At 34.1% G+C, this 21,892-nt stretch overlaps 1 protein-coding gene across 1 annotated transcript; it reads right to left on the reverse strand.

Annotated features, from left to right (window-relative positions):
- Window positions 1-361: 361 nt before the first annotated feature.
- On the reverse strand, window positions 362-13,723 carry LOC142358171 (uncharacterized; the record flags this gene model as incomplete). The annotated part of the gene is made up of 4 exons (XM_075409631.1): window positions 362-528; window positions 3,821-4,047; window positions 9,284-9,344; window positions 13,376-13,723. Coding segments are annotated over 4 exons (803 nt in total), but the record flags the coding sequence as incomplete, so codon positions are not given.
- Between the last annotated feature and the right edge of the window lie 8,169 nt (window positions 13,724-21,892).

Genomic DNA, 21,892 nt, shown 5'->3' on the forward strand with positions numbered 1-21,892 from the left:
GTGACCCCTTCGCGCAACTGATTACCCCCGCTCTTGTTTGTGAACCCTTCGCGCATTAGTCTTAGCTCTTTAGCGTCTTTTTTCTTTGGTGGCTAGGTCTTTTTGCTTTGGTGGCGCTTCTTCTGGAGCTCAATAATGGAACGACTCTAGTCATCAAAGGAGCCAAAAAGGACCACGCTCAAGCTAAGACTGGGTTTTTGGACGTCTATCTTGCAAACATCATACGCTTATCTTGCACGAATCTTGCAAGAGTTCGACTCTTATCTTGCAAGAATCCTACAAGATCGACGCTTATCTTGAATTTAAAAACCTTAAATTTATATATTACAGAGGTGATCCGAGTTTAAGAAATTGAACTTACACTGACGCCAGCTTGAGTGAATACATCCTTGCCTGTGCCACTCTGGAAAAACTGGGCCCTGGCCAGATTAAATTGAGAGTTAGGGTTTGTGTATCGCCATAAGAAGCACATGTAGTTGCCATCTGTTGTCGACAACAGCACCGGGTCTTCAGCGGGAACTTCCAAATCTGAAATTAGATGTTATACCTTTACTTTAGTCCAGAGTAATTCAGCACTGGATCAGAATATTTTTCAGAAAACTATCAGAATGGATTCAGTCTATGTCAGTGAAACTCTCTCTGATTCAGACTCTAATTGATAATCTGGTTCAAAAACATTCTGTTCTCTGAAGTTTTCTCTGATTCAGAGAAGTTCAGAAAATCTTGGTTCTAGATCATTCAACAGCCAGAGGAAACGTCTAGCGACAATAGCTAACTATTTGACTATGTAAAAAGCGTGCTGCATGCATCTCTTGCCCACAAAAAGATCTGTACCGGTCAAAACCAGATCATCTCAAGTATCGTTCTGTTTTTTGATGTCCAAAAAATTTAAGAACGGTAACTGGAAGAGATTTTGCTGGGTTCAGTGAATCACCCCTTTGTTTTGTTCCTAAATATTCAGTCAATCAGACGCCATCATGGCCAGCACATTAGCATCAAACAAAACTTTTCCATGAAGCCTATTGTTATTTGTTTTTGTCAAACATGGCCGACTAATAACGATCCGCTAACGTTATTCAAAATAGATGGATATCAACCAAATTTTGTGAAAAACAGATGCGGCAAAAAAGCGGAGAAGGTGCCTCGTTTTCGAGATATGACATTTAATGTGTAAACAAAGAAAGCATAATTGATTTGAAGTATGTAACAGTTGCATTCAAATGTGGCCAAGCACTGAAAAATTTAACATTAGTGTACATATCTCATTTTTTTTAAACTAACATCCTTTTGAGCTTTTTCTTTTGTTCCTGGAAAAATCAAAAGAAGAACAGTTAAAATTCGGGGACGTTAATATTGATATCATAGGAGAAAAAACCACAAGTATTTGATTATTATTGAATATTTGGGTTCAGATATTCTGATAAAAGATCCTACCAGAGTAACTTCTCAATGCAAAATTTGCCTGGATGATATTTTGAGCAGCGCACAATAAACTACTAAAGCAGTAATCAAAACACTATCCAATCGTTTTGCTTTGGAAAAAGCCTTTAAATTTATGTTCTCCTTGCATCACATTTGTCCAAAACAACTCTATTGATGACAAATGTTATTTATTTTTAAAAACAATAGGCAAGCTTGTGGATAAAATTGTTGCTTTGAGGAAAAGAAAATCAGTTAAAAATCAATGGTATGAAAAAAAATTTAAAACCGAAGAGTTAAAAAAGAAAAGAAAAAACTTCTCAAATATTGAGTTTATGAGCCAGCTAATAAAAATTTTCGTTCTGAAAAAACCGAAAACAGGTAGCAAAAAGGAATTAAAAACTATCGTAATAATTATCTTGACGGAATGATAAATATGAAGGAACACAAAAACAAAGTCATTTATGATGCATACAACAGGTTACTCAATAAAACAATGATAAAAGCCTTAATAATGATGCAACGAAATGTAATTATTTTGGATAGGCAGCTCGGAAAAAGCCCGGCAAATTAAGAAATTAAGACATCTCAGTTCTTTTATTTTCAAAAAACTAAAGCAGACGAAGTATGCGAGGCAATAAAATCGTTACAGAATAAAATCAGTTCTTGTTGTAATGCTGAAAAGAGTAATAGAATTATAAAAGTTCTTTATCAGTTTTTTTCCTGAGCCAATTTGTTAATTCCTGTTTATCACTGGGCTATTTCGCAAAATAATGGAAAATTGCAAAGGCAAATCTACTCCAAAATTTGGTTAAGATTTTTTGCGCAATTCTCGCGGACCAAAAAGGTTGCTAATTTTTTGAAAGAATAGTGTTTTGTCGAATGCTTTCTTTTATAAAGAAATATATTTTGTGTTCAACTCGGCAAAACGTTTTTCAGGCCAATCGGTCTTGTGTTGATGCTCTAATACATTTCGGTAAATTTATGCGCAAAATGTGCGACAGAAAGGAAGTATGATAACCATGTTTTGTTGACTTGAAATACAGCGTTCGCTACTGTTGATCATAGCACTCTGATTTAAAAATTGGAGTTGCACGGTTTCCTAGATGGGTACCGTGTTTTCCTAGATATTTTTATGAAGTTATATAAAAAGTTATCTAAAAGTTATCTAAGTGGCAGCAATACACAGAGACCAAGTTTGTTTGGTCAAATTTAAAACATGAAATATGATTTAACGAAGTGTAGCTGTCTTGCTGTAATGAGCCCGCTTCTGTTCGTGATAAATATTAATGATCTCGAAAATTACCGGGAGTCAAATGAAATTATTCCCTGTGCCGATGATCACGGGTTCAACAAGCATCAAGGAAATTTTTGTTGATGGTATTAAGAAATATTTTGAATAGTCTAGTTCCAATAAATTGAATGAAAACTACGACAGATGTAACATGATATGTTTGTGAAAAAAATCATCCTAAACCATATTTTTGTATCAGTTTGATTAAGGAAGCTGACCAATGAATGTATCTCGGTCTTATTCTAGATGGAAAGTTGACATTTAAGCAGCACATCAATAAAATTTGCGCTAAACTTTCAAAGTTTTGTGATGTTGTTAACCGAGCCAGAATTTTTTCTCGGAATCAACTCATTTCACTCTATAACGCATTTGCAAATTCTACAATTAGACATGGTTTATTATTATATTGCAATACATTTTAAAAAAAACTTGTAAATGGGATTTTGATAGTTCAAAAAGAATAATTAGAGCTATTTTCTTCCTGAGAAAAACAGATTTAGTGTCACTGCCCATGCGGTATCACGGAATATTAACCGTTTTTGAGCTTTTCTTGAAATAAATTTTGTCTAAAATTTTTATGCAAGTGTCAAATGAATCTGTTAACAAGCTACTGGACTGTGTTTCATTGACGTCAAATTAAATTGTATGAAAAAATCACTTAAAACCGGGAAATTAGTATTGCATATATCTTTCTATGCTGAAACAGATTTTTGCCGTTAAGCCTAAACGAATTGACAGAGAATGATTTTTGCAGTTTTGTTAATGATTTAACAAATATGTATGTCATCGATAATTCCGAAATCGAAGACTTTTTTCCGAAATAGCATCACATTTTTCGTTTAATTTAGCGTAATTCTTATTTATGAGGTCTTCCTGGGTTACCACTTGATGAGATGTACTTCTCGTTGGTAATTTCTCCAGGCAGTTGTAATCGATTATTTTGATTGACCGTTTTTGGTTAATTTCAATTCAAGTTCAAATTCAATTGCAAGATCTTGCTCTCTGTGTGCTAGGACAATATTTTTTCAAGTGAGAAAATTACAAATTTAAAGTTGATGGTTTTTGGCATTCCTTAAAAACGAGCACGGTAAAAATTTTTAATTTTACCTGCTTGGAAAATTCCAGTAGTTGCATTTTCTGACAATGTGTACCCATCACACGCGTCTTCTACATTCACTGTGGCTCTGTAAACAGCACCCCACGTGCTAATACTGGCTTTTGCACTGGTGGATGTTGAGTTTCCAGAGGCCGTCTCGACAACCCATTTGGCTCCATTCCACTTTTCCAGCTGGTAGGTGAATCCACCAGCTTCAGCGTTGTCTTCCAGGGTCAGACTTACAAACAGGTGCTTTCAACAATCAATCCGCCTTTTCTCTAATTATTTTCATATTTATTTGAAACTGAATTAATTTTTTTGACCTAGGAACTATTTGCTAATTACGTACAAGAAAAATATGCGTAAGCACAGGAAATTTGATGACTTTGCGCATGAAAAACGCTAAAAAATGTGCTATATTTAGCAACGAAATTTGCATAAAACCAGCTTGAAAATCGGCAAACATCACTCTGAATTGCAGATCAGTTCAGCTCATTTAGCGCATTTAACCAATTTATGGTAATATTTATGCATTTCTTAGGAAATCGCAGTTCAAAATGCACTGACACCTCGGCCCGAGAGTGTTTTCCCATCATTATAGCGCAAATAACCCTCACCCTCCCACCAGCTCACTGTGTTTTGCGATTTCGTGGAGGGTGGCTATACTGGCAATTATACACACGAAACGAGTTTCAAGTCTTGATAATTACCTCTCCAGTGAAATATACGTCTCAAATTGACAAACAGAACTGGTCAACTCTTGTTTCAGATCTTAATACTTGTGACGACTTGATTTGTCAAGACTTTGTCAACAATCGGTCAAGTTTTGTCGAAGACTTAACAAGTTTTAATTATTGCGCAGGTGATAAGCAAAGTACATTTTGGAAAGACATTTTTTAATAATTAATTGAATTTCAAAAACAGCCGCAAAGCATCGAATTTCTTACAAGAAATTTGTTAATCTGACCTACATAATTGCCATTTGATCCTCTATCAACTTAAAACTCACTATATGTTCACTGGGAAATCATTTTTTTAGTCGGCAGAAAGGGGTGGCCACTACTGGTATATTTTAGCGATAACGAAAACTTTTTCATTCCCTATCAAAGCAATTTTGCAGAAATGTTTGATTTTTTGCACTTCTTTTTTACTTCTTTCGATGCAAAAGGATAAAAAAAACGGATCTCTTCATTTTGTGCCCTCCCCCAGCTTAGTGGGAGCATTTTATTTGCACCCGCACACGCACGCGTCCTATTTTTACATAATGATATACTATGTAATGAACTTGGGGGCGTATACGTACGGGGGGGGGGCACAAACGGAAAAGATCCAACAAAACTAACAATAAAAACTCCTTTCAAGACTTGACCAAAGATTTGACATTTCTAGCCGTCACTTGCTCAAGAATTATCAGGTCTTGACCAAAACTTCACCAAGACTTGTCAAGTCTTGGGACTTGATTCAAGACGTGCCATGTCTGAAAAGCGACAAGATCATACCACTGCTACACTACCAATCCATGATTCGCTATTTCGCTGAAACGTTACTGATTAAGACTTTATGTTCAATCCGGGCAGGAAATAATAATAAATTGAATAACATCGGATGAATTGCTCTCGAACATCAGTAGGGGTCAGTTTGAGTTAGGATGTAGTAAAGAAAACTTTTCCATGGGTGCAAAACTTCCCGCCACATAGGAGTTCAAACCTGCTACCTCCAGGATTTAAGTCTGATCTCTTAAAACTAAGCTACAACTGCTTTGATCCTCGACCATTCAAGGGGCTGTTGGGAGAATGGAGAGGTAAGTGTGACTGGGGTCTTTTTATGTAGTGGGAGTTGCGGGGGTGGTAGGTAATAGATAAGTAAGTGGTGGAGGGTAGCTCCAGTACTATGGCAATGTTGGGAGCAGGCATGCGGGAGGGGGAAGAAGGGTGTCTGTGGTTGGCGGCTTGGTTGGTAGGTGGGATTGGAGTCGGGGGGTTGGGAAGCGTGTGGGGGAGGGTGGTAGGTGGGTAGGGTGAAAGATAGATCGGGTAGGAGGGTGGGCATTTCTGTACTTTGAATACGGAGAATAGACTCTTCAGAGAGGAAAACTTCTCAAAATCACATTTCAACCTTGAATATTACAAGCATCTCCTTAATGTTGTTTATTAGAGAGAAAGATAATGTTAACAAATATAATATTTGCAAAGAGAAGTAAACGTTCTAACAGAAGTATATGATCGAAAGGAAGTCAAATATTCGACTCATGAGCTATTTTGCTTCAACTAAGAAAAATAGCCAGAGGATTCCGGAATCAACTGGAGGGAAAAAACAATTTACTACTTAGCCAACCATTAACTGATAAAAGTATTAACCTCATTACAACATTCAAAAGCAAAAAATGAACGGAAAAAACAAACTATAACGGGGCTTTAAGCAAATGTTTAAAGTAAACCCTAAAGCAAACTAAGAACATTGTTGGAAAAGTTTTTTCTAGGAATGTCTCCTTGAAAACATTTTACATAGAACTTGGTACAAGCTATAGGAAAACATAAATATCAGTACGTGGAAGTATTGATGTTTTTGCATCAATAAAAGGAGGAAAAAAAGAGCAAAAACAAAATAGTTCAACAAAAAAAATCTGAAAAGCATTTTAAGTTTTTAAATAAAAATCTCCTAAACATGCCATGTCTCATAAACTGCTCTCCACAAAACTCAAGAACAGTTGTTCCAACTCATTGAGCACCCACATAACATCCAAATGCAATAGAAAACGATGAAAACATGAGCACTACAAAAAACTAAGATGGAGTTCATTATTTTTTTTTATCACTTTAAGAATTTCCTGTCAAACCTTTCGGTGCTTCAATAACAACCAATCAAAGCCCAACCCCTAGTTACACAAATGATTTTTATAAGAATTCAACAGAGAAAACAGAAGAATTGAGCAAATAAACATTAAATTAAAAATTAAGCACAGAACTGTTTAAATTCAGCATATATTCTCTAACTAAAACAAAAAGAAACCAATTTTAACGAAAAAAACGCCACAAAAATTAACAAATTAACATAAAGACTAATTTCTTCCAAAAAAGTTTCCCGGAAACAGGAAACAGTGAAATAGCGTACAAAATCGCTAAATAGCGCCTAAAACGGAGAAACCGCAAAAATAGCGCAAGATTGCATAGAAACCTCTAATATATGATTGTTATGGTCAAAAGCTTTCCTAAAATTATAGTCGCTTGTTAAGAGGATTTATAAAAACCACTTTGTCTGAAAAAGTAATGGAAATTGAGAAACTGCTTCGAAAAAAAAGCCGTACCTGATCGGAAAATTATGCTGACTTAAAGAACAACTTTTTACGCCTAATTCTCTTGATATCTCTCTCAAGAACGCCTTATGAACAGAACACCACCATATCTTCTCTCTGCTCTTCAATTTGCTCAGCCAGAACTCATTATCATGTATCATGAAGATGCTTTGGGACAAATCGACCATCCGATATTCAAGAGCATTATAGGCACCACGACCAGCGTCTACGAAGTAAACGTAATCAACTCCGTAGTCAGTTTCCAAAAACAAATTCCAATCTTTTTTTAAAATAAAACCTCTAATTCTCACTTAAAAAATTTTTTGGACAGTTTGTTGGCTAACTTTGGAAATTTTTCGGACCTAATGTTAACTTGCTAAGACTTGGATTGATTTACCAAGTCATCGCCAAGACTGTGATTAAGGCTTGCCAAGTCTTGGCCAACACTTAAACTTAGACTTGCCATGTCTTAGTTAAGACCTGGCTTTATATTGCAAAGCATTTACCAAAATGTGAGTTTAGAACTGCAAGTCTAGGATTTTGATTCAGACTTGCTCAGGACTTGGATTTTGACTTTCCAGGTCTTGGTCAAGACTTGGATTTAAACTTGCCAAGGCTTTGTCAAGACTTCGATTATGACTTGAAAGTCATAGACAAGATTTGGATTTAGACTTGCAAGTCTTGGACAAGGCGTGTAAAAACTGACAACCGTAAATGTGACACAATCATAGTTCAGAATTTGTACTGAAATTGACTTAGCAATAGTTCCGGGAAGGCGACGCAAAATTTTACCATTGCGGGCCAGTGCCCCTACTTTTAAATAATCAGTGAACTTTTGCGACAAAGGAAAAAGACATTGATTAAACACGAGTTAGTTCAACTGCTCATTGTTGGCATATCCATCCTGTAAGGCCCTTCTTACGTTTTAGACCTGCAAATTCTTTGTCAAGACTTGAGTTTAGACCTGCAAGTCTAAGACAAGACTTACATTCAGACTTGCCAAGTCTTGGTCAACACTTGAATTTAGACTTACCATGTCTTGGTCAAGACCTGGATTTAGACTCGCAAAGTATTTGCCAAGACGTGAGTTTAGAACTGCAAGTCTAGGACAAGACTTAGATTTAGACTTGTCAAGTTTTTACCAACACTCAGATATAGACTTGACACGTGTTGGCCAAGACTTGGATTCAGACTTGCCAGGTCTTGGTCAAGATTTGGATTCTGATTTGCCAAGTCTTGGCCAAGACTTGGATTTATGTTTACCAAGTTTTTTTTTCAAATACTTGGATTTAGACTTGCTAAGTCTTGACTATGGCTTGAATTTAAACTTGCCAAGTCTTTGTCAAGACTTGGATTATGACTTGAAAGTCATAGAAAAGATTTGGATTCAGACTTGCAAGTCTTGGACAAGGCGTGTACAAACTGTCAACTATAAATGTGACACGATCATAGGTCTGAATCAGTACTGAAAATGACTTGGCATTAGGTCCAGAGGGCAACGCAAAATTATACCATTACGAGCCAGTGCCCCTACCTATAATTATTTAGTGGATTTCTGCGACAGAGGACAAAGACATTGTAAAAATTCGAGTAAGTACAACTGCTCATTTGTCGACATAACCAACACTGTCAGACCCTTCTTTCGTATTAAGATACGTTTTGTGGAATTTAAGGGGTAAAGTGACCCATATCTATGTCCAGACAGATGAAAAACAACGCTCGGCCTAAAGGTAGTATGAAAAGAACATACTCGACTCGTATGAGGTAGGTGGTAGGGAGAAAGTGGTATGGGCGTGGATTTATTTGGTAGGGACGTTAATTTCCCAAGTTCAGGTGTGCGATCCTAGACTGCTCTGATCAGACCATTTGGGACGCACACCGGTGGCGTAGTGCGACCCAAATTACATGGTCTGGGAAACACTTGAGTCGCACTGAAGTCCGGGAAATGGTCGCAACTACGATCTCGTTAGAAGGCAGCGAATGTTAAGACAATGGTCGCACTACGGTCTGATCAGAGGTCTTTGGTTCGCACGTTTGTCTGATCAGAGGGCAAAGTCTGGGAAATAACCTGATCCGAGCCGTCAAGGGTCGCACATGTCAACCTGGGTTGAAGTGACCGTCTGAAATTAAAGCGAAAGCGTTAGTGACTTTTCGGATAATACAATTGTTGAAAGATCTGTACTTCATCAAGATAGAGCGGTCTGATTGTCCTGTGAACGTGATATCGGCCGCTGCCTCCGGAGCTAAAAAGTTAAACAATCAAGCAGTAACAGCGTTATTTGTTTCAACTTATTGGTAACATTATTATAACACCTCATTTTCATGCTTCTAAAACGTAAATTAAAAGTGAGCCAGATCATTTTTCGTCCCGGACATCTATTTTGAACCTTTTCTTCAGAGTATCCTTTTCCAGTCGTAGCAGAGAGAACATATCATCAACTTTCGATGTATGAGAGCTTAGTTTGTGTTTGTGTGTGTATGTATATGCAGAACTTAACCATCGATGATTTCAAATTACCTTTTCGTGTCCCCGTAGATGAAATTATTTTCTATCCTGAGTGAAAAAATCAAAAATCAATCTACATAAAATGCTTTGTCTATAACATCAGTCAGGGAAAACACAAACACGATACTTAGACTAAGGCCCAAAATTCGATGGATGAGTTTGCTCTAAATCATTTTGCGCCTATTCGCTGTTATGTGTTCCATTGTAAACAAAGAAAAAAATCCCCAAAATATTGCAGCACAAATGGACGAACTAGTCTCTGCCACAAATAGCAATGAAACTAAATTCGATACAAATGCTCTTCTTGACATTGAAAACATTTGCAAGAAACGAATACCTAACTTCCGCTATTTTTCTGTTAAATGTCGGCTGAGACGGTCAGAAATGCTAACATCTATCAATGAGTTGTTTGTTTCAGTCAAGTTCCCTCAAAAAAGGAAAACGTTGTTTGCAAAAAACAGATGCGTTCTGTGCGTTTTCAGCCGGTGGGGAAAGACACACAATTAACAGCAGGAGCGGCTTATCCAGAGTAGACTTGGTTTTTGGATAAACGGTGACTGGGATGAGCTAAATTTCGAAGCGACCTCAGAGAAACAGGCGAGCAATGCCACTAACGATCCGATGAAGTCAATTGCAGCTCCTGCAAAATCTACTGGCTTCAAGGACAACTTGCGCCTATAGCAAAACAAGGGATCATTGATATGTGTGGCCCCTAATATTAAAAAAATTAACCGGTTAAAGAACTTGCATCCATCAGAAGAAGTGAAACCGTTCGCAACAAATGGTTACAGTCCTCATGCTTATCAGTTCGCTGATGCTTCTATTTTTACTCAACAGCATCCTCCAAATTCACCGCAGCTGGTCCCTCTAAAAAGTGTCCCGAGCACTTCTAAAGGTTAATGCATGCGCTGTGCACAACCAGTTAAAAAACTATTTTCAAGTCTCAAAAAACTACTAAAATTATCTAGCAAAGGGCAGCTCAACAATTTCAATGCTCCCACCTTCTGCTCTGCTTGGCTTACAGCGCTGAAAACTGCCGAAAGAGGTATTCAGATCACCGTGGGATTGATTTGTCGCTGTATCACTACCAAATGCTTTACATAAGAAGCCAATTCTGAGGCGGTGAACTGACCTCTTGAGGAAAACTGGGCGTAGCTGTTAAATGTTAAGCTGAGAACATTGTAGATGCAGCAAAGCAAATCTTCAAAATATTTTTAAATATTGTAATTGTGAGGTTGCTTCAAATTGATTTCAATTTGCTTTCAATTCCATTATGAGGATCTTTTTGCATGCAGCTCAAGGTTTGATTCCTTTTATAGGTTTTTCTTTTTCTAGAACTTTCACCATAGCAAGCTCTTTTTCAATGCAACTCGACTTCAAAGTCAATGAGGAGTCCAAAAATGAGATCCCTTGAGGCAACCTTTGTTTTCTTTAGCATTTTGCGTTTCTTGAGGAACTTGAAACTAACTTGCCAAAGCTTATTTAGCATTGGTTCCTATATGATGTTATACTAGCAGTAACTAAAGAGGAGTTTTGTGAAACATTCAAAATTCTGTCTGAACAAGTAAAGATGTGTTTACAGGAACTCAGAAGAGAACATTGCCAAATATGGCGCGTCAGGCACTAGAATTCAATTGAGAGGAGAATATGACGAAACAACCAACGAGGAACTAAATTCCTAGGCGCAGCAATTAGAAGAACCAAATTTGGTCATCTCGTACTCAAAAAGGTGTACTCATTAAATGCAATACAACCGCTCCAGAGAGCAACAACATGTCTGAAAAATTGGATCATCTCCAGCGAACGGCTTTTGAAAAATTCAGTAATCAGCATTATCTCATGGCATCAGACTCCCCTTACAATTTACAATACTTAACGAAAACTTAGAAAACACAGTGAGGGCTGTCTATATCGGCTTTTTTTACAGTAAGCAAATTTAGTTGAATGAATTACTGGAGTTAACCCAACAGACAAAAGCAACAGCAGGGATTTAGTGGAAAGTTTCAACACATTGGATCTTCAGTTGATTCAACAAAAAATTCACAGACATTAGGGCTAGTTTCATGAAAGCCAGTCAAAACCAGATAAAAAATTTGACTGTTATATCTGTCCCTACCTCATTTAGGTGCCTAGTTGACCGCCCCTCCTTTTTTTGGTTTAGATCTTTGACCCAAATTACTACGAGCTGCACAGAAAATCTGGTTACAATATTTGTTGTATGTAAGAAATGAGATGACTAAAATGCAAAATGGGATTTTGGGACTTTTTTGGGCACGATGCCGCTGCGGGGACATCAGCATGTCATGGCTGCGGGGACATCATTTTGCGTCAACATAGGGTAAAGGACACAATAAAGGCAAATTGTACGTCAGCCAATCGTTCTCCTGTTTGCGTGCAGAAACGTCTTCTTCCAAAAACAATTCAAGATCAGATGGGTATATTTGACCATTTTTTTGCAGGACAACTCGCAGCCTTAGACTTCACCCCTATGTCCCCTATGCATTCAAGCCTTATAACAGATGCGGCGGTTAGCATATCAACCATTGTGGGAAGGTTCTCAAAGCTGTGTGGTTATGCCTCAGCCCATCTAAAGATAGATAAAATGAGCATTATTATGATAAATTTTTAATAATTTGGGATGCAAATAGAAACTCCAATTGAACCATCTGAAACAATGATATCATAGCCGACAGATTGCCGGAAAATAGCCGTAATAGAGGATTGTGGCCTTCCATGGAATTGAAGCAACTAAAGAAATAAGATAGACAGATTGACCACCAGTACTGTAACAGACCAATAGACTTTTGGCGTTTCCATCGGACTGTCGATTTTATGAGACACGTACGCTCCATAAGGAGAAAATCCTTAGACAGTTTTTTAATTTTAATATTCGAGATCAAAATTTCAAGACTCTAATCCTCAACAGTTAGGGCATATACGCTTGGCACTACTTAGATGCACACTATTGGTCTTCAACTAGTAAATGTCCTTAAAAATTAGAATTCATCAAGTGAATTCCGAAGTCTTTTTTGAGTAAGAAAAATCACGGAATTAACCCAGAAGCAGAATAAATGACGTTAGGCCCACAAATTTTCATTGCAAAGCAGTAGAAATCACTGAAATTGAAAAAGTCAAAACCAAGTTAGGTCGCAAGAACAATCGATGGTGACCACGAATTAATGAAAACCACGATGTCGTCCACGTTAATAGCCGCAATCGCTTTGCGGCTACTGGAAACATTGAAAAGAAGAGCTTTTCTTAGCCGATAACAGAGGTATGAAGCCCCTACGCCTATCGATAGCCTTCAAGTGGCTCTTTGAGATTGTATCAATAAGCGCCGTGGGTGGCACAGCAACAATGCTGATTGCTACGGACAAACTATTGTAAGCCACGAATGAAAATTGCACTGTCACCTCTTGTGTTAATATTCTTAACAAATGAAGCTGCATTGTTCAACTAAAGTGACCAAACCCCAAAATTTTTTGCCTCACCTATTGAACTGGGAAACCGCGTACGTTTGGTTCAAATTGTTGAATGTCGTCATTCAATAGAAGGCGACAGCTTTTATTAAACGATCGCGTGCATATATATATATATATATATATATATATATATATATATATATATATATATATATATATATATATGTGTGTGTGTGTGTGTGTGTGTGTGTGTGTTTGTGTGCGTGCATGCATGAGTATTGTTTTGTTTGTTTTGGTAGTGGGAGCTAGGGGCCTTCTTTTGAACATCTGGGGCACTCCTTTCAACCTGTGCAAAATGAGAAGTTGAATGTCTGATTTATAAATCCTCCAGCTACATTTGACAGGTTAGAGAAATACGAGACTCTTGTAATCTCTAGAAGTCTTCCAACTCCCGACGATATGTTGGTCCACTTCAGAATCGCACTTCCATTGAAGGCCGTTTCAAAATTAATGTCGCAATCGTTGCCAGTGAATGCAATTGAGGAGTCAAGGCTCTTGCAGCTGGAGTCGTTAATCCCTACGTTGAAACCCCAGGTAGTAGCATCTGTTAACACGATGAAGTGGACTGAATGCTCGTCAATAATGGAAGCAGTGATGTCGAGTGTTGGTGTCGATTGTGTATCTACCGACTTTGCTAAAACCCAAGAAACAACATAATCAGAGAAATACGGTAAAAAGTGGATAAAATGCAAAAATTGTGAATTAGTGACCTTTTGTAAATATGAACTGTTTTCTCACTTCAAAAAATTATTCGATTAAATTTATCATGATGAATGTAACTTGAAGTTGCATGCAAATTGTTGAAGTAGATACTTCCATCCAACAAATTTGATAAAACTTTATCACCAGCGCTTACTTGATTACTTTAGGCAGGCCCGTAAAGGCAATCCAAAGAAAACTGCTATTATTTTGAAAAAAGCGAGCCACTGCTTAACTTTTGAGAAGTCAGCTTAGATCATTTTAGTGGGAGGGTTTGTTGCATCATTAGTCCTAATATAAATAAGAATTGAAATTCAGAGACTGAAATCCTGTCTGTTGCTCTGTTGTCCTGTCCTTCCAGCTCAATGTCAGTTGTTCTGCTCTCAGAGTAATTGTTCCGATCCCCTTTAGTGGGGAGGAACTAAAAACTGAACTGGGTTTTTTTTTGTTCAGTCAATTTTCGCCGATCAATATCTTCATCGTATGGGATTGTGATTGGATTCAGTAGAAAGCTTGTCAAGCGTAGAATTTCAAAATAAAAAGTTTTTTTGATCTTGGCTTTTTCCGAGGAGTAACGGCGATTTAAAGTTTTGTGATCTTTAGATGAAAAGATTGTTAGCTATAGTCTGATTGGTTGAATTAATAAGGTAGAAGAGAGTCGGAGCTGGGAAAATGTTTGAACTAACTGTTTTTGCAAAAAATTTTTTGCTAAATTTTTGAAAATGCAGCATTTTTCTCCTTTTTTTTCATAAAAAATGGCATCAAGTATGCCTATTTGGCCCAATTTTTCCAGTTTCACTGACGGCGAAGATATAAAAACAACTGTTGTAATCTTTGTTTGCTTAGATATGGGCTAATTGTACTTCCGGTTCCTAAGATAATATTATCGAAATGACATTTTTGAGGTCTATCGCAAATTTCAAGGTTTTTTGCCAAAGAAACCATTAATATTTATTTCGGTTCTTACTTTTTGAATTGTTTTCTCTGCTCTTTTATGCTCAATTGAATGAAAGTTTTTTTCATTAAAAAATTCAATTTAAAAGAGGTCCTTTTATGTTCCAATAAGGTGCAATGAAACCATATCGTGATTTATGAGTAAAACTCATAGATTTTATGTTTGCAAAACTTTTACGAGAAATTTTTAATGAACCGTTGAGATTTGCCGCCATATGATGTTCTTTGTGTATTCTTATGACAACGTTTAAATAATTAGGTGTCTCATTTGGTATCTAGAGAGATATTAAAGGAACTGTCTAATACTTTTATAAAATACATAATTGTCTTTTGGTAACCAAAAATCAGCATTTATATTAGGTTTAATGTGTTTTTGGTCAAATTAGCTAAATGTATAACATTTAAAACAATTTTTTAAAAAAGAAGCAACAAGAGCAAGACCACTCCAGTTGTTGATATTTGATTTGGTCTAATTGTTGATATTTATAGTTCAAAAATTATTTACTGGAAACATTTTGTGATACGTTTTTGCCTTTTTGTTTCTTGTTAGTTACATACCAGAAAGAATTGAAATCAAACCTTAAATAACTCCAAGTCGAAATTAGGAGGCCAACGAATGAAATTATATAATAATTTTAGAGAAAAGCATTTGGTTTTTTGTCTTCAACACCCCTTGCAAAAAATTGCTGGCAAAATTTTGAGTACCGCTTGTATTCGTTGTTATTTCAAGGTAGTTATTTGACTCAGTCCCACTAATGACATAGACATTTGGCTTCATGAATAGAGACAACTTACACTAGTTACCATCTTTTAGTCGAAGGCTGACGGTTGTTATGTCTTACGCTTTTAAAACTTTGTTTTTTATTAAACTGGTTTATTTAGATTTGCCAAGTTCAATTTTATTTTTTCAATTGGCGTAGTTTCAACAAGGAGAGAGGCCTCCTTTGTTTTAAAAATAATTTTAATGTAGTCTTCATTGCTTTTTGATTATTTAAATAGCGGTCTTTGGAGTTTTCGATTTTTTAGATTCTTTTCTGCTGTTTTGTCCGATCATCGCAGTAAGTGAAATTTAACAATGATTCCCATATCACCTTAGGGCGTTCGATTAAGGCGCAATTGTTTATATTGAATTTTTTTAGTCAATAGATTTTGATCTTATAGGCTTCCGCACCTTTTCCTTTGACTTGGTGACTTTCGATTTTTGCCTGTAGTTGTTTTTTTCTGCGGTTGTATTACAATCGCTATAGTGATAAAACTCAATGTTTGTGTATGACGGTATAAAAATTTCATTGAATGATTTCAGTTGATAGCAAATATCCTTCATGACTTTGAATTTAAATGTTTTCAAAGGTGTAAACGTATTTTCTTAATTTGCTCTTTATGTTTTTGGTCTACTTTTTAATCGTTCTCAAAAACAGGACCAATTTTCTGATAAAACGAAAGGCATTTGGTTGAGTTTAGCTTGTATCCAATGCTATACTGATTTTTTCATTAAGTTTTTTAAGAGAAAATAGATAGACATTGAGTTTTGGTCGAAAACAATGGGCGTTATTTTTATATGGTGTTTGTGTTGTCTCTTATTCTCCTGAAAGACAGGTATCAATGGCTTCCCAAAGTGTTTTTGTTTCATTCGTATAATGGTTAGAACTTAAATCTGTTTTTTTAATATATACACCAATTATCTTTGAACAATAAGTGATTTTTTGAAAGTTTTCTATCTCTTCCTCATTTGGTGAACAACTAGATCAAGAGAGTGTTTTCATTATGGGCGACCTTACATTTCCAAACCTCGTTATTTCCAAAAAATTGAAATGGACAAAAGCGTTTTGATTCCCCGAGCGTTGGTGAAAAAATATTAATCTAAACGAATAATGATCTGAACAAAATAATTCAGATGTTTGCAAAAGAGAATGTCTTTTGATTCCAGTACTGAGCATTGTTTTCGTTCTTATATCACAATTTTGTTAATTCAGTTAGTTTACTGTAAAAAGTACACCAAAATATTTGTTTTTTAACAATATTCAATTTTGGGAGACAAAGATTTGAGAAAAGAACTGAATTAAAAGCAGTCACGAGCAATTAATTCAAAGTACTCGCTGTGGCTACTATACTTCAATTAGAAGCCTCAACAATTAGACGCCTTCTTTCAACACGCTCACAGTGATCCCCTATTTTTCTTTAAAAATTGTCCCCCATTGATGAAGTTTAAGAAACTCCAAAAAATCATTTTGCAGGGAACCTGATGGATAAAACAAGATGGGGGAAAAGTTGTGGAAATTTTACAACAGCTATTCTGCTTCCAACAAGTAGCTAAACCTGGGAGGCATCACTGGAATAATTAAATCATTTCACTCACTATTACGCATAGAGAAGACAAAAGAATCCAGATCATCATCCACTATCTAGCAAAAGAATCCTTCTGATGTTGCACAAAAATAAGTTCAAGTAGAGGGAAAAAACGAGTTGAAATTTTCTAACTCACTTTTTCTTCCTTTTTATGCACCGCAAAACAAACTTCAACGCAGTAGGCTGCGTTGAGATTTCGTCTGATTTAATTTTTCAGACACAGCAAAAAAGGAAAAACAGACAGACTCAGAGTAGTAACCCATCTTGATGACAAGAAAATTTTCATTCCTTTCCATTGTTTTTTCATGTTTTATCCGAACTGCTGCTTTCATGCGGCTCATATGTTATAAGTTTGTTAGATTTAAATGTGAAAATTTTTTAGGTAAAAGCAATGGATGTGAAGCGCGTGCGAGAAAGAGAGAGAGAGAGAGAGAGAGAGCGAGAGATAGATAGATAGATAGATGGATAGATGGATAGATAGATAGATAGATAGATAGATAGATAGATAGATAGATAGATAGATAGATAGATAGATAGATAGATAGATAGATAGATAGATAGATAGATAGATAGATAGATAGATAGATAGATAGATAGATAGATAGATAGATAGATAGATAGATAGATAGATAGATAGATAGATAGATAGATAGATAGATAGATAGATAGATAGATAGATAGATAGATAGATAGATAGATAGATAGATAGATAGATAGATAGATAGATAGATAGATAGATAGATAGATAGATAGATAGATAGATAGATAGATAGATAGATAGATAGATAGATAGATAGATAGATAGATAGATAGATAGATAGATAGATAGATAGATAGATAGATAGATAGATAGATAGATAGATAGATAGATAGATAGATAGATAGATAGATAGATAGATAGATAGATAGATAGATAGATAGATAGATAGATAGATAGATAGATAGATAGATAGATAGATAGATAGATAGATAGATAGATAGATAGATAGATAGATAGATAGATAGATAGATAGATAGATAGATAGATAGATAGATAGATAGATAGATAGATAGATAGATAGATAGATAGATAGATAGATAGATAGATAGATAGATAGATAGATAGATAGATAGATAGATAGATAGATAGATAGATAGATAGATAGATAGATAGATAGATAGATAGATAGATAGATAGATAGATAGATAGATAGATAGATAGATAGATAGATAGATAGATAGATAGATAGATAGATAGATAGATAGATAGATAGATAGATAGATAGATAGATAGATAGATAGATAGATAGATAGATAGATAGATAGATAGATAGATAGATAGATAGATAGATAGATAGATAGATAGATAGATAGATAGATAGATAGATAGATAGATAGATAGATAGATAGATAGATAGATAGATAGATAGATAGATAGATAGATAGATAGATAGATAGATAGATAGATAGATAGATAGATAGATAGATAGATAGATAGATAGATAGATAGATAGATAGATAGATAGATAGATAGATAGATAGATAGATAGATAGATAGATAGATAGATAGATAGATAGATAGATAGATAGATAGATAGATAGATAGATAGATAGATAGATAGATAGATAGATAGATAGATAGATAGATAGATAGATAGATAGATAGATAGATAGATAGATAGATAGATAGATAGATAGATAGATAGATAGATAGATAGATAGATAGATAGATAGATAGATAGATAGATAGATAGATAGATAGATAGATAGATAGATAGATAGATAGATAGATAGATAGATAGATAGATAGATAGATAGATAGATAGATAGATAGATAGATAGATAGATAGATAGATAGATAGATAGATAGATAGATAGATAGATAGATAGATAGATAGATAGATAGATAGATAGATAGATAGATAGATAGATAGATAGATAGATAGATAGATAGATAGATAGATAGATAGATAGATAGATAGATAGATAGATAGATAGATAGATAGATAGATAGATAGATAGATAGATAGATAGATAGATAGATAGATAGATAGATAGATAGATAGATAGATAGATAGATAGATAGATAGATAGATAGATAGATAGATAGATAGATAGATAGATAGATAGATAGATAGATAGATAGATAGATAGATAGATAGATAGATAGATAGATAGATAGATAGATAGATAGATAGATAGATAGATAGATAGATAGATAGATAGATAGATAGATAGATAGATAGATAGATAGATAGATAGATAGATAGATAGATAGATAGATAGATAGATAGATAGATAGATAGATAGATAGATAGATAGATAGATAGATAGATAGATAGATAGATAGATAGATAGATAGATAGATAGATAGATAGATAGATAGATAGATAGATAGATAGATAGATAGATAGATAGATAGATAGATAGATAGATAGATAGATAGATAGATAGATAGATAGATAGATAGATAGATAGATAGATAGATAGATAGATAGATAGATAGATAGATAGATAGATAGATAGATAGATAGATAGATAGATAGATAGATAGATAGATAGATAGATAGATAGATAGATAGATAGATAGATAGATAGATAGATAGATAGATAGATAGATAGATAGATAGATAGATAGATAGATAGATAGATAGATAGATAGATAGATAGATAGATAGATAGATAGATAGATAGATAGATAGATAGATAGATAGATAGATAGATAGATAGATAGATAGATAGATAGATAGATAGATAGATAGATAGATAGATAGATAGATAGATAGATAGATAGATAGATAGATAGATAGATAGATAGATAGATAGATAGATAGATAGATAGATAGATAGATAGATAGATAGATAGATAGATAGATAGATAGATAGATAGATAGATAGATAGATAGATAGATAGATAGATAGATAGATAGATAGATAGATAGATAGATAGATAGATAGATAGATAGATAGATAGATAGATAGATAGATAGATAGATAGATAGATAGATAGATAGATAGATAGATAGATAGATAGATAGATAGATAGATAGATAGATAGATAGATAGATAGATAGATAGATAGATAGATAGATAGATAGATAGATAGATAGATAGATAGATAGATAGATAGATAGATAGATAGATAGATAGATAGATAGATAGATAGATAGATAGATAGATAGATAGATAGATAGATAGATAGATAGATAGATAGATAGATAGATAGATAGATAGATAGATAGATAGATAGATAGATAGATAGATAGATAGATAGATAGATAGATAGATAGATAGATAGATAGATAGATAGATAGATAGATAGATAGATAGATAGATAGATAGATAGATAGATAGATAGATAGATAGATAGATAGATAGATAGATAGATAGATAGATAGATAGATAGATAGATAGATAGATAGATAGATAGATAGATAGATAGATAGATAGATAGATAGATAGATAGATAGATAGATAGATAGATAGATAGATAGATAGATAGATAGATAGATAGATAGATAGATAGATAGATAGATAGATAGATAGATAGATAGATAGATAGATAGATAGATAGATAGATAGATAGATAGATAGATAGATAGATAGATAGATAGATAGATAGATAGATAGATAGATAGATAGATAGATAGATAGATAGATAGATAGATAGATAGATAGATAGATAGATAGATAGATAGATAGATAGATAGATAGATAGATAGATAGATAGATAGATAGATAGATAGATAGATAGATAGATAGATAGATAGATAGATAGATAGATAGATAGATAGATAGATAGATAGATAGATAGATAGATAGATAGATAGATAGATAGATAGATAGATAGATAGATAGATAGATAGATAGATAGATAGATAGATAGATAGATAGATAGATAGATAGATAGATAGATAGATAGATAGATAGATAGATAGATAGATAGATAGATAGATAGATAGATAGATAGATAGATAGATAGATAGATAGATAGATAGATAGATAGATAGATAGATAGATAGATAGATAGATAGATAGATAGATAGATAGATAGATAGATAGATAGATAGATAGATAGATAGATAGATAGATAGATAGATAGATAGATAGATAGATAGATAGATAGATAGATAGATAGATAGATAGATAGATAGATAGATAGATAGATAGATAGATAGATAGATAGATAGATAGATAGATAGATAGATAGATAGATAGATAGATAGATAGATAGATAGATAGATAGATAGATAGATAGATAGATAGATAGATAGATAGATAGATAGATAGATAGATAGATAGATAGATAGATAGATAGATAGATAGATAGATAGATAGATAGATAGATAGATAGATAGATAGATAGATAGATAGATAGATAGATAGATAGATAGATAGATAGATAGATAGATAGATAGATAGATAGATAGATAGATAGATAGATAGATAGATAGATAGATAGATAGATAGATAGATAGATAGATAGATAGATAGATAGATAGATAGATAGATAGATAGATAGATAGATAGATAGATAGATAGATAGATAGATAGATAGATAGATAGATAGATAGATAGATAGATAGATAGATAGATAGATAGATAGATAGATAGATAGATAGATAGATAGATAGATAGATAGATAGATAGATAGATAGATAGATAGATAGATAGATAGATAGATAGATAGATAGATAGATAGATAGATAGATAGATAGATAGATAGATAGATAGATAGATAGATAGATAGATAGATAGATAGATAGATAGATAGATAGATAGATAGATAGATAGATAGATAGATAGATAGATAGATAGATAGATA

The sequence above is a fragment of the Convolutriloba macropyga genome, unplaced genomic scaffold, assembly GCF_964194025.1.
Source record: "Convolutriloba macropyga unplaced genomic scaffold, txConMacr16.3 SCAFFOLD_3586, whole genome shotgun sequence".
Taxonomy (NCBI): Eukaryota; Metazoa; Xenacoelomorpha; order Acoela; family Convolutidae; genus Convolutriloba; species Convolutriloba macropyga.